Source organism: Carcharodon carcharias, chromosome 4 (assembly GCF_017639515.1).
Source record: "Carcharodon carcharias isolate sCarCar2 chromosome 4, sCarCar2.pri, whole genome shotgun sequence".
Classification (NCBI taxonomy): domain Eukaryota; kingdom Metazoa; phylum Chordata; class Chondrichthyes; order Lamniformes; family Lamnidae; genus Carcharodon; species Carcharodon carcharias.
In genome coordinates, this window is record NC_054470.1 from 134,487,379 (window position 1) to 134,500,876 (window position 13,498).

The 13,498-nt window shown below is 45.3% G+C and overlaps 1 protein-coding gene across 1 annotated transcript in view; it reads left to right on the forward strand.

The window, feature by feature from the left end:
• Positions 1-13,498, forward strand: part of pcsk1 (proprotein convertase subtilisin/kexin type 1) — a 130,307-nt gene that overhangs the window by 79,144 nt on the left and 37,665 nt on the right. The window contains exon 9 of the mRNA XM_041187073.1: positions 8,337-8,437. Within this exon, the coding sequence (XP_041043007.1) occupies positions 8,337-8,437 (101 nt within the window). The remainder of the gene's footprint in view (positions 1-8,336; positions 8,438-13,498) is intronic.

A 13,498-nucleotide genomic window follows, 5' to 3' on the forward strand; every position in this document is an offset into this window, starting at 1 on the left:
GATTTCCTCTGTTCAGTCATGTTTTATCCACATCATCAGTTTGTTGTAGGGTAGCCGAGTTGTACTATTGGTAATAGAGTTGATCTGCAGACACTTCTTGAGTGGAAACATTAAGTTTATTTACAATGAACTCAATATATTCTACCTCTGCACTGTCTCCTGAGGTAGCCCACATTATTGTCTTATTGGTTACTACAGATCAAGTGACCTTTCCCAACACGTATTATTCTTAAAGATACATTACACAATAAATAAAACCATAGTTACTACATTTTAAAAATATGCTTTGAAAATTGGCTCTGTCTTCAAAACTAGCCACACACCGAGGGCAGAATTTAATACCCCTCCCCTCCCCCCCCGCCCTGAGGTGAGTTCTGAGGTGGGTGGGCCATTTGGTCAGGCAAGAGGGTGCGGGATGGGGACCCCACCGCCTCCTTGCTTCTCCCTGATTGAGTCCAGGGCAGGAAGGCAGTCTTCCCACCCGGATATCAATTGAAGCCCTTAAGTGGGAAATTAATCCCCATTTAAGGGCCTCTTCTTGCCACTGCTGTTATTCAGCCAGTGGAGGGTTGGTGACGCACCATGTTGGAACACCATCCAGGAAACTCTATTTATTTGCTTATGGCCTAGTGGTGGGGACATTCCTCATTTGCAGGAACTCAGTGCCTGATCAAGAGACCCAGCATTGGGAAGTGGGGTCTGCTGAGAGCCACCCCCTGCCCTTTCTTCCAACCCCCTCCCTTCGCTGGTGACCCCCTCATCTTGCCGTCACTTACCTTTCTCTGGGGATCACACACTAAATCCTGGTGAAAACCCAAGTGTCTAACTGGCAGCAGTCTTTGCTCCTGGTGTCACATGCCGGTAATGAAGATCTGCCAGACACTGATTGGCCATATAAATACTGTGGCTACAAGAGCCGGTCAGAGGCTAGGAATGCTGCGGTGAGTAACTCATTTCCTGACTCCCCAAAACCTGTCCATCATCTACAAGGCACAAGTCAGGAGTGTGATGGAATACTCCCCACTTGCCTGGACGAGTGCAGCTTCAACAACACAGAAGAAGCTGGACACCATCCAGGAGAAAGCAGTCCGCTTGATGGGCACCCCATTCACAAACATTCACTCCCTCCACCACTGATGCACAGTAGCAGTAATGTGTACCATCTACAAATTCACTGCAGGGATTCACCAAGGTTCCTTCAACAGCACCTTCCAAACCCATGACCACTACCACCTGGAAGGACAAGGGCAGCAGATAGATGGGAACACCACCAACTGGAAGTTCTCCTCCCAGTCACTCACCATCTTGACTTGGAAATATATCACTGTTGCTTCACCGTCGCTGGGTAAAAATCCTGGAACTCCCTCCCTAACAGCACTGTGGGTGTACCTACACCACATGGATTGCAGCGGTTCAAGAAGATAGCTCACCACCACCTTCTCAAGGGCAACTAGGGATGGACAATAAATGCTGGCCCAGCCAGTGAAGCCCACATCCCATGAATGAATAAAAAACATCTCTTGGGATTGGGATTGCTGCCTTACTGGGGGAAGTGCAGCAATTAAATATCCCCACTGGAGCTGAGGGCCCTGGTGTCAGGGTTCTCACTGCCAATTAGGGACTTCATTCCCTCAAGGCTCCCAAAGATTGGATTGGCTGGTTGCTGCCAGTTTTGGTGGAGGACGCTGGGCCACCCCACTGCCCTCATTAAACTCCGCCCCAGTTTAAATTAATCACCATGGCAAGTTTCTGCTCATTGTGCTCATTTGCTGGCCTTCGAGGAGACTCTTAGAATTAAGTTGGTTTTGTTTGGCATAAGGGCAGTAATGGAAACTTTATAAAAGCTTCTAAATATTACAAATATTTAATTTACCGAGAAACCAACTTTGTACACCAATGAAACCATAAATGTTTCTTTTAGTTTGTTAAAATCATTTTCAGTTATTTAAAATTAAGTTATTGCGGGAGTTATTTGTGGGAGACGGTGGCATAGTGGTAATGTCACTGGAACTAGTAATCCAGATGCCTTGGCCCACCATAGCAGCTGGTGGAATTTAAATTCAATTAACAAAAATCTGGAATTGAAATCCAGTTTCAGCAATTGAACGTGAAACTATCATTGATTGATGTAAAATACAACTGGTTCCTTTAGGGAAGGAAATCTGTCATCCTTACCTTTGCTGGTCTACATGTGACTCCAGAACCACCGTAATGTGGTTGGCTCTTACCTGCCCTCTGAAATGGCCAGATGTCACTCAGTTCAAGGGCAATTAGGGATGGGCAACAAATGCTCGCCTTGCCAGTGATGTCCACATACCATGAAAGGATAAATTAAAAGGTGGTGGACTAGATATCCTGATTAAAAGTGCTTATTGTTTGTGATAAAGCTAGTTTCAGCAGTATTAACAAAACTGCTCTTAAATATGTCAAGGAATATTTTTTAATGCAAGAAAACCATTTAAAAATTACATTCTAAAACACGGTTACATTGTGCTGATTTATGCAAGATTTTGCTTTTGTTGATATGCAAATCAATGTGAGCAGAAACTAGAATAAAAATTCAATACAGAAAACTAGTGCAATTCTGCATTCAATTTGTGACCTGATTGCCAATTGCACCTAAAGTGGAAGTTGCACCCCTAAGTTATTTTACCATGGGACCTCAGTTCCAATCCAATCCAAGGAAATGGATCAAAATATTCCTGTTTACAGCTGCTGAAATAGCTTTGGATAATCTCTCATAGAAATGTATCTGCAGCACAAAACTGTTCTTTATTTAGCACTTCTACACTTATACTACTATCCTTAATACTCATATCCAGAAGGGACACAAAAGTCGGCTTGCGTAAAAAATGCCTTTCCAAAGTGAGTTATCCATTTGACCATGCTGAATCTGAAGTGGGAATATTTGATGTTATGAGTGGAGGCTTGATGTCAGAAATGTTTCATTTTCTCACATTGGCATCTAAGGTTTTAATAAGCTTTTCTTAAAAAAAATTCAGATATATAGATACTCTTAGAAGTTAAGTTGAAGCTACTTAAGAGTGAATTGCAATGTAATGATGTCATGTAAATACGTTCAATGGAGTTGATAAATGATTGTTGTGCTTCTAGCACTGATGAACATTGGCTGCTGACCCATACTATCAAGCCAGAAGTCCAAGGCGTACTCCTTACCCAAACACCTCACGAGACAGTTTAAGAATACTGGGCTCACAAAGAGTTCAAAATGATTTTAAGTGAGGCCCATGAGGTTACAATGCTGCTGGAGTACTGGAGGCAGACTCTGGACTGCTCATTGCCCATTATAAACAGATCCCAACGTTGAAATGTTTTAAAACAAAAACAGAAATACCTGGAAAAACTCAGCAGGTCTGGCAGCACGGCAGAGAAGAACAAAGTTGACGTTTCCAGTCCTCATGACCCTTCAACAGAACTAAGTAGAAATAGGAAAGGGATGAAATATAACCTGGTTTAAGGGGTGACGGGGGAGGTGGGGGGGGGGTGGGGGGTGCGGGGCGGTGGTGGTGGGGGGGGAGAAGGGGAGGGGGGAAAAAGGGAGGGGGTTGTTGGGACAAGCAAGCAGTGATAGAAGGAGATGACCAAAAGATGTCTCAGACAAAAGAACAAAGAGGTGTTGAAGGTGTTGATATTATCTAAAAGAATGTGCTAATTAAGATTGGAGAGCAGGACGAGCAAAGTAGCTCTAGTGGGGGTGGGGTGAAATAAACCACGGGTGGAATACATTTAAAAAGAATGGAAATAGGTGGGAAAAGAAAAATCTATATAAATTATTGGAAAAAACAAAAGGGAAGGGGAAAAAACGGAAAGGAGGTGGGGATGGAGGAGGGAGTTCAAGATCTAAAGTTGTTGAATTCAATATTCAGTCCGGAAGGCTGTGAAGTGCCTAGTCGGAAGATGAGATACTGTTCCTCCAGTTTGCATTGAGCTTCACTGGAACAATGCAGCAAGCCAAGGACAGACATGTGGGCATGAGAGGAGGGTGGAGTGTTAAAATGGCCAGCGACAGGGAGGTCTGGGTAATGCTTGAGGACAGACCGAAAATATTCTGCAAAGCGGTCACCCAGTCTGCGTTTGGTCTCTCCAATATAGAGGAAACCGCATTGGGAGCAATGAATGCAGTAGACTAAGTTGGGGAAATGCAAGTGAAATGCTGCTTCACTTGAAAGGAGTGTTTGGGCCCTTGGACGGTGAGGAGAGAGCAAGTGAAGGGGCAGGTGTTGCATATTTTGCATGGGGAGGTGCCGTAGGTGGGTGATGGAGGAGTGGACCAGGATGTCACGGATGGAATGATCCCTACAGAATACCACCGGGAGGGGGGGGGTGAAGGGAAGATGTGTTTGGTGGTGGCATCATGCTGGAGTTGGCGGAAATGGTGGAGGATGATCCTTTGAATGCGGAGGCTAGTGTGGTGATAAGTGAGCACAAGGGGGACCTTATCATGTTTCTGGGAGGGAGGAGAAGGCGTGAGGGTGGATGCGCGGGAGATGGGCGAAACACGGTTGAGGGCCTTGTGAACTACCGTGCGTGGAAAACCTCGGTTAAGGAAGAAGGAGGACATGTCAGAGGAACTGTTTTTGAAGGTAGCATCATCAGAACAGATGCGGCAAAGGCGAAGGAACTGAGAGAATGGGATGGAGCCCTTACAGGAAGCGGGGTGTGAGGAGCTGTAATCGAGGTAGTGTGGGAGTTGGTAGGCTTGTAATGGATATTGGTGGACAGTCTATCACCAGAGATTGAGACAGAGAAGTCAAGGAAGGGAAGGGAAGTGTCAGAGATGGACCATGTGAAAATGATGGAGGGGTGGAGATTGGAAGCAAAATTAATAAATTTTTCCAGGTCCCGACGAGAGCATGAAACAGCACCGAAGTAATCATCGATGTACCGGAGAAAGAGTTGTGGGAGGGGGCCGGATTAGGACTGGAACAAGGAATGTTCCACTTACCCCATAAAGAGACAGGCATAGCTGGGGCCCATGCGGATACCCATAGCCACACCTTTTATTTGGAGGAAGTGAGAGGAGTTAAAGGAGAAATTGTTCAGAGTGAGAACAAGTTCAGCTAGATGGAGGAGAGTAGTGGTGGATGGGGATTGTTCGGGCCTCTGTTCGAGGAAGAAGCTGAGAGCACTCAGACCATCCCAGTGGAGGATGGAGGTGTAGAGGGATTGGATGTCCATGGTGAAGAGGAGGCGGTTGGGGCCAGGGAACTGGAAATTGTTGTTGTGACGTAAGGTGTCAGAGGAATCATGGATGTAGGCGGGAAGGGACTGGACAAGGGGAGAGAGAAGGGAATCAAGATAACGAGAAATGAGTTCCGTGGGGCAGGAACAGGCTGACCCAACCGCCTCCTCTTCACCATGGGCGTCCAATCCCTCTACACCTCCATCCTCCACCAGGATGGTCTGAGGGCTCTCAGCTTCTTCCTTGAACAAAGGCCCGAACAATCCCCATCCACCACTACTCTCCTCCGTCTGGCTGAACTTGTTCTCAGACTGAACAATTTCTCCTTTAACTCCTCTCACTTCCTCCAAATAAAAGGTGTGGCTATGGGTACCCGCATGTGCCCCAGCTATGCCTGTCTCTTTATAGGGTATGTGGAACATTCCTTGTTCCAGTCCTACTTCGGCCCCCTCCCACAACTCTTTCTCCAGTACATCGATGATTACTTTGATGCTGCTTCATGCTCTCGTCGGGACCTGGAAAAATTTATTAATTTTGCTTCCAATTTCCACCCCTCCATCATTTTCACATGTTCCATCTCTGACACTTACCTTCCCTTCCTTGACCTCTCTGTCTCAATTTCTGGTGATAGACTGTCCACCAATATCCATTACAAGCCTACCGACTCCCACAGCTACCTCGACTACAGCTCCTCACACCCCGCTTCCTGTAAGGACTCCATCCCATTCTCTCAGTTCCTTCGCCTCCGTCGCATCTGTTCTGATGATGTTACCTTCAAAAACAGTTCCTCTGACATGTCCTCCTTCTTCCTTAACCGAGGTTTTCCACCCACGGTAGTTCACAGGGCCCTCAACCGTGTCTGGCCCATCTCCCGTGCATCCGCCCTCATGCCTTCTCCTCCCTCCCAGAAACATGATAAGGTCCCCCTTGTGCTCACTTATCACCCCACCAGCCTCCGCATTCAAAGGATCATCCTCCACCATTTCCGCCAACTCCAGCATGATGCCATCACCAAATACATCTTCCCTTCACCCCCCATCCCGGCGGCATTCTGTAGGGATCGTTCCATCCGTGACATCCTGGTCCACTCCTCCATCACCCCCTACTCCTCAACCCCCAACTACGGCACCTCCCCATGCAAACGCAAAATATGTAACACCTGCCCCTTTACTTGCTCTCTCCTCACCGTCCAAGGGCCCAAACACTCCTTTCAAGTGAAGCAGCATTTCACTTGCATTTCCCCTAACCTAAGTCTACTGTAATCGTTGCTCCCAATGCGGTTTCCTCTATATTGGAGAGACCAAACGCAGACTGGGTGACCGCTTTGCAGAATATTTTCGGTCTGTCCTCAAGCATTACCCAGACCTCCCTGTCGCTGGCCATTTTAACACTCCACCCTCCTCTCATGCCCACATGTCTGTCCTTGGCTTGCTGCATTGTTCCAGTGAAGCTCAACGCAAACTGGAGGAACAGTATCTCATCTTCCGACTAGGCACTTTACAGCCTTCTGGACTGAATATTGAATTCAACAACTTTAGATCTTGAACTCCCTCCTCCATCCCCACCCCCTTTCTGTTTCTTCCCCCTCCCTTTTGTTTTTTCCAATAATTTATATAGATTTTTCTTTTCCCACCTATTTCAATTATTTTTAAATGTATTCCATCCATGGTTTATTTCACCCCACCCCCACTAGAGCTACCTTGCTTGTCCTGCTCTCCAATCTTAATTAGCACATCCTTTTAGATAATATCACCACCTTCAACACCTCTTTGTTCTTTTGTCTGAGACATCTTTTGGTTATCTCCTTCTATAACTGCTTGCTTGTCCCAACAAACTCCCCCCCCCTCCTTCTTCCCCACCCCCATCCCCCTTAAACCAGCTTATATTTCACCTCTTTCCTATTTCTACTTAGTTCTGTTGAAGGGTCATGAGGACTCGAAACGTCAACTTTGTTCTTCTCCGCCGATGCTGCCAGACCTGCTGAGTTTTTCCAGGTATTTCTGTTTTTGTTTTGGATTTCCAGCATCTGCAGTTTTTTGTTTTTATCTATTGAAATGTTTTACCTATTCCAGCAGAAGTAATTGTACATGAGTTTTTTTTAATATAGAAAATTAAGATTTTAGAAGATGCACAATTATACCAACAAGTTTACACCACAGTTCATTGGTCTCTGTCTATTTTTTCATCAACTCCAAAAATGTTATTGAAGAGGCAATGGCAGTTCATAGTTACAGATCACCTCTTAGCATAATGGAAATGAGGAGGCAAGAGGATTTGAGTATAGGAGTAGTGAAGTCTTGCTTCAATTGTATAGAAGCTTGGTTAGACTGCACCTGGAGTACTGTGTGCAGTTTTGGTCCCCTTACCTCAGAAAGATATTATAGCCATAGAGCAACGAAGTTTCACTAGGCTTGTTCCAGGGTCGGCGGGACTGTCTTTTGAAGAGAGGTTGGGGAAACTGGGCCTGTATTCTCTAGAGTTTCGAAGAATGAGAGGTGATCTCATTGACACCTACAAAATACTTAAAGGAATAGACAGGGTAGATGTAGGTAAAATGTTTCCCCTGGTTAGGGAGTCTAGAATCAGGGGACACAATTTCAAAATAAGGGGGAAGCCAGTTTGGACTGACATGAGAGGAAATTCCTTTACTGAGAGGGTTGTAAATCTTTGGATTCTCTACCCCAGAGGCTTGTGGAAGCTCAGTCATTGAGTATGTTTAAGCTTTAGATTTCACATTAACAATAATGTAAAGGGTTATGCGGATAGTATGGGTAAAAGGCATTGAAGTGTTCGATCAGTGATGATCGTATTGGATGATGGAGCAGACTTGATGGATTAAATGGTCTTCTCCTGTTCCTATGTTCTTATGTTCCCTGCTCCTGACAGTCCTGGAGCTCAAGACTCAGTCCCTGATAAAAATGTAATCTATCAAGAAATAAATAAAAATTCATTTTTGAAAACAACAGTATTTATGTGTTTGAGAATTTACAGTCCATTCAAATTTTATAAATTTGTCAATATATTCCAGCATATGCATATCATAAATTTATTTAAAATGCAACATGATTTAGTAACACGTCACTACACAGCTTACATGGTAATACTGACAATCTTGTTTCTTTTCATTTTTCAGACAAGTGCTGATCTTCACAATGACTGCACTGAGACTCACACTGGCACCTCAGCGTCAGCCCCATTGGCCGCAGGAATTATTGCCCTTGCTCTCGAAGAAAAGTATGTCAGAATAGAATAGTTCCTTTGAAATGGAAAACTTGATTAGCTTGGGATATTTTTAAAGCCACATTTATAACTTTTGCACTGCCTTATTGTCCAACAAAGCTTGTGATATGGCACATAGTTGATCCATTGGACAGGTACATGAAAATGTTTTCGATGCTTTGAAAGTGTATACTTGGGACATAATTTCTTTATTTTTTACGAATAAAGGTTTCACTCGCTACCCTTACAGTGATTTTAACAACCAGAATGGCAGATATGTGCCATTTTCTGCAATGTTATGCAATACAAAACTGTAGATAGGAACAAAAGGAAACCAACTTATAATAACGGTGACTTCCAATTTTTCAAGCAGATAAGTTGCCACTTAACCAATATAAATGACAAATATTCATCCAGTAGTGGAGTATGATAAACTTTCAAAGTGGCACAAGAAAAATATAAGGAAGCTTGTAATATGAGCTGAGACAGTGAAATCCTGATTAGAAACTTTTACTTTGAAAAAAAGAGTAAATATTTTCTGCTGGAGATGTAACCCAAATAGTTGTCACTGTATAGTTCATCTTGAGGTTGACGGCTGTGTGGGTCTTGGAAGAAGTCTCCAGAAAATCTTTTGTGATTTGAAAAGGAGAAACTGCATCAAGATAAGGCAAAGGAATTAAGGAAATAGTCATGCGTCACGCATTAGCCTCTCTTAACAAGGGTGGTGGATGCAGAAACAATCAATGATTTCAAAAAGAAAATTAATGGGCTCTTGAAGAAAAAAAACCTTTGAGGATCAAGCGGGAGAGTGGGAGAGCTGGCATGGACTTACTAGGATGGATGGCCTCCTTCTTTGCTGTTAATGACTTTTACTCAAAACCTTTATTATTGCTTCATTGCGTGGAAAGACAAGGAATGAAATTAATGGTGTACCATTCTTGGTAACTTTTCTGACAGCAGATAAGCAGTACGTTGCATATGTAGTAGGAAGGATGCTCTGGAAGGCAATGGTGCTCAGGAGGTTAAAGAGGTTCACGGACCACCAGGTATACATTATATTAATCGTATAATGTTTCCAACTTGTGTACTGTCTGCACACACACAAACATACACGCACGCACACATGCAAACACACACACACACACACACACACAGATGTCGCACACTTCATGGCTAAAGGAATGAAAATCTAATTGCTACATAGATGAGTGAGCTTAGTTACTAATAATATTCCATCTGTTCCCTTCACAGATATGGAGAATCCTGTGTTCCTGAGGATTCAGCCACAGAGGAATATTCACCACAGCACCAACTGCCAACACCAATACTGAAAGCAATTATTAGCCCAGATGCTATTCAGTGATTATTTATTGATAAGAATAAGGGCAGAGAGCATAAAGCTTACCAAGATCTATAATCTGAGGAAAATGATGAATATCCATGATGGTTTGTCCTGCACGCAAGGAATGATTCTGTGAGGAATCACAGGAGTGTAGGTCAGAGAATTGGGCTACAAGGATGTAGCCTATCTCCAAATCTCAATGATGACTGCCTGTGAACAAGATCCAAGCAAGTTAAAGGCAACTTCCGCTATACTGTGGCAGTTTGTCATTTTCTTACATCAAAAATTGATAGAAATTCTCAGTTTTTAGCCAAAGTTGAATTGGTACCACAACCAGCAACCCTGACTGTAACAATGCCTATAACATCGCAGGAATGGTAGGGTAGTGGTACTGTTAATAGTAAGCCAGAGATCCAGTCTAATGCTCTGGATACATAAGTTCAATTCTCACCATGGCAGGTGGTTGAATTTAAATTTAGTTAATAAAATCTGGAATAGAAACCTAGTCTCAATAACGCTGATCATAAAACTTTCAGATTGTCATAAAAACTCATCTGGTTCTCTGATATCCTTTAGGGAAGGAAATCCACCATCCTAACCCGGTCTGGCCTACGTGTGACTCCAGGCCCAGAGCAGTGGGATTGACTCTTAACTGCTCTCTGGAATACCTTAGCAAGCCACTCAGTTATATCAAACCACTACAGACAAGTTGAAAAAGAATAAAGTAGGACACCCCACCTAGTATTGTCCTAGGCACTGGAAACGACAAAGGTACACCCTATGCAGTTGACCATGCAGATTCCTCCTCATTGACATCTAGGCACTTGGGCCAAAATTGTCCGAGCAGTCCAACAGCCTTGTCAAACAATAGTCTGTCATAGTCACAATCACCAAAACAAACCTTACAGCCAATATCCCATACTCCTCCATCAGCATACCTGGGTATGTCCTGTACCACCAACAGGAGAGACCCACCAAGGTGGCAGCACAGTGGTATATATTCGGGAGGGAGTGGCCCTGGGAGTCCTCACCATTAACCCCAGATCTGATAGCATCAGGTTAAACATGGGCAAAAGTGCAGCACTCCTGAGGGGAGTGAGGGTGACTGCCAAGGACATCATGGCAGTGTTTGACCAAGTTTGACATCAAGGAGCACTTGCAAAAATGTAGTCAGTCAATGGCTATCAGGTGGAAAACTCTCCACTGTTTGGAGTTACACCTAGCACAAAGGAAGATGTTTGCAATTGTTGGAGGCCAATTATCTCAGCCCCAGGACATCACTGCAGGAGTCCCTCAGAGTAGTGTCCTTGGCCAAACCATCCTCAACTGCTTCAACAATGACCTTCCTCCCATCATCAGGTCAGAAGTGAGGATGTTTGTTGATGATTCCACAATTCAGTTGCAAACATGACTCCTCAAATTTTGAAGCATGCAGCAAGAGCTGGATAATATTCAGGCTTAAACTGATAAGTGGCAATTAAAATTTGCGCCACAGAAGTATCAGGCATTCACCACTTCCAACAAGTGTAAATGTAACCGGCTCCCTTTGAGTTTCAACGGCAGTACCAGTGCTGAATCTGAGAACCATCAACATCCTGATGGTTACTGTAGTGTAAGGGGTTAATTCTAACTATGCTAAAGAAACACAGTATACACATCACAGGAAGTGATCTTACTCTCTCTTGCAGACCTCATGGCAAGATGAAGCCACGGTAAGACGTCTCTCAATAAAGTTAGGCCAGAATTTTCCAGTCCCGTTGGCGTTGGGCGTCATGGCGGATGGGGTGAGGAGACACAATATGGCAAGAAGGCCAAAAAGAGGATTTACACTGTCATGAAATCAGTTTGCGATCGCCCGCTCCACCCTTCAATGACAGGTCATGTTTCCCAGCACCGCATGTTGGGAACATCATTTCAGTACATTTGCAATTAATTATAAACCCTGCTCACCGGAATCATCCACCCATGTCAAAGTTACCACCCACAATGGCATAAATTCAGAACGGCGTGCTTCATGACTACCTTTAAAAGGCGTGCACCTGCCAACCTGAACTTCAAGGGGACCTTGGAGGTGAGTGCACACAACCTTGTGCAACACTTGCAAGGATCACCCGTAGGACATCAAGAAAGTGGCACCGTGCATTCACGGGGTCACAGGCAAGTCATTTTCCCCTGGCTGAGTTTCAGTGCGGTGCTGGGCAAGGGCTCCAGTGAGGGTCAGACCAGGGGTGTGGGGGTGGGTGGAGGACGAGGCAGCACAGACTGAAGGAAGTACTCAAGCACATGGCGGAGGTGGGGTTTGGGGGAACAAGGCAGCACAGACAGACTGAAGGAAATACTCAAGCACATGCCGGGGGGCGGGGGGCTGGTAGGGATTGGAGTGAGGGAAGCAGCCATGTGCTTGGAAAGGCTTATCAAAAGTGAGCATTCTTCCGCAGCTGCAACTGTTCATTGACATGCTTGGAGTTGGGCCTCTGAAGCTTTTCTATCCACTCAAGCAACACAAAGCATGAAAGTGCCACCAAGTGCTCCAGAACTTTTCACCCCTCGGGTGCAGGCTGCAAATGTGCGTTTTAGGGGGCAGCAGAGCAACTGGCCAACTGGGCAAGTTGTACAATCCCTTTGCGAATTGTGGCCAATTTGCAGTCACTGATGAAGGCACTCACAGCCCCTTACAATGTCTTTATTAAGGTTTGGACTAATATTGATTATCGTTCAAGCTAACAGTGAAGACTTGCAGTGTGGGTTAGGAGAATGTCTACGCCTGAGCTGAGAGCACAGCATGCAGTCCAATGGCCGAAGTGGATGCCAATCAGTCAAGTGGAGTACGGCGGAGGTAGGTGGGGTTTCAGACAGCCAATGAGCGGACTGCACACGGCCACCCGCCTGCTGGCCGCACTCTCCTGCACGCGTGAAAGGGCCTTCAGACTTAACCAAGAGAGAGTCTTAGTGCATCCATGCTAACCCACGTGTCTCTCTCTTTGATCCTGCAGGAGGATAACATCAGGATCATGGAGCCTGGTGATTTAGCAGTATGCCTCATAGCTTACAGGGAGCAGAGAAGGAGAAGAGAGCGACAGAGTCGCCTAGCTCGGCAAAGGGAGGAGCACCTCCCTCAAGATGAAGGGGCAGCAGGGCCTGCTGTGCATGCAGCTGAAGATCCACAGAGAGCCGTCACTTGTAGGGGTCTCGCTAGACCTGGCATCTATAGACAGCACCTGTCATTCCTTCAGGTGACCGAGAACCAGTGTTGCCGAAGACTCCGCATGTCCTGGGAACTAGTCCATCACGTATGTCATTTGCTGTAGGATTTGGAACCACAGGAACATGGAGGGCATCCACTGCCAATGGCCGTGAAATTGACCGCAAAGATCAATTTTTATGACAGTTGCTACATCCAGGGCTCCACAGGTGACCTGTGTGGGATCTCACAAGCCTCCATGTACAAATGTATCCAGGTGGTCACGGATGCCATCCTCGCAAAGGCACAGAACCTTGTGCATTTCGCCCGTGATCAGTCAAATATGCTGGGATTTGCGCAGATCTCAGGTTTTCCACGCGTGCAGATTGCCATCGACTGCACTCACGTGGCGCTTAGGTCTCCATAGCAACAAGCAGTCAACTATGTCAAATGCAAGGGCTTCCACTCACTGAATGTTCAGCTGATCTGCGACCATCACAAACATATCTTACAGGCCTGCGCACGATTCCCAGGGAGCGTCTATAACTCCTAG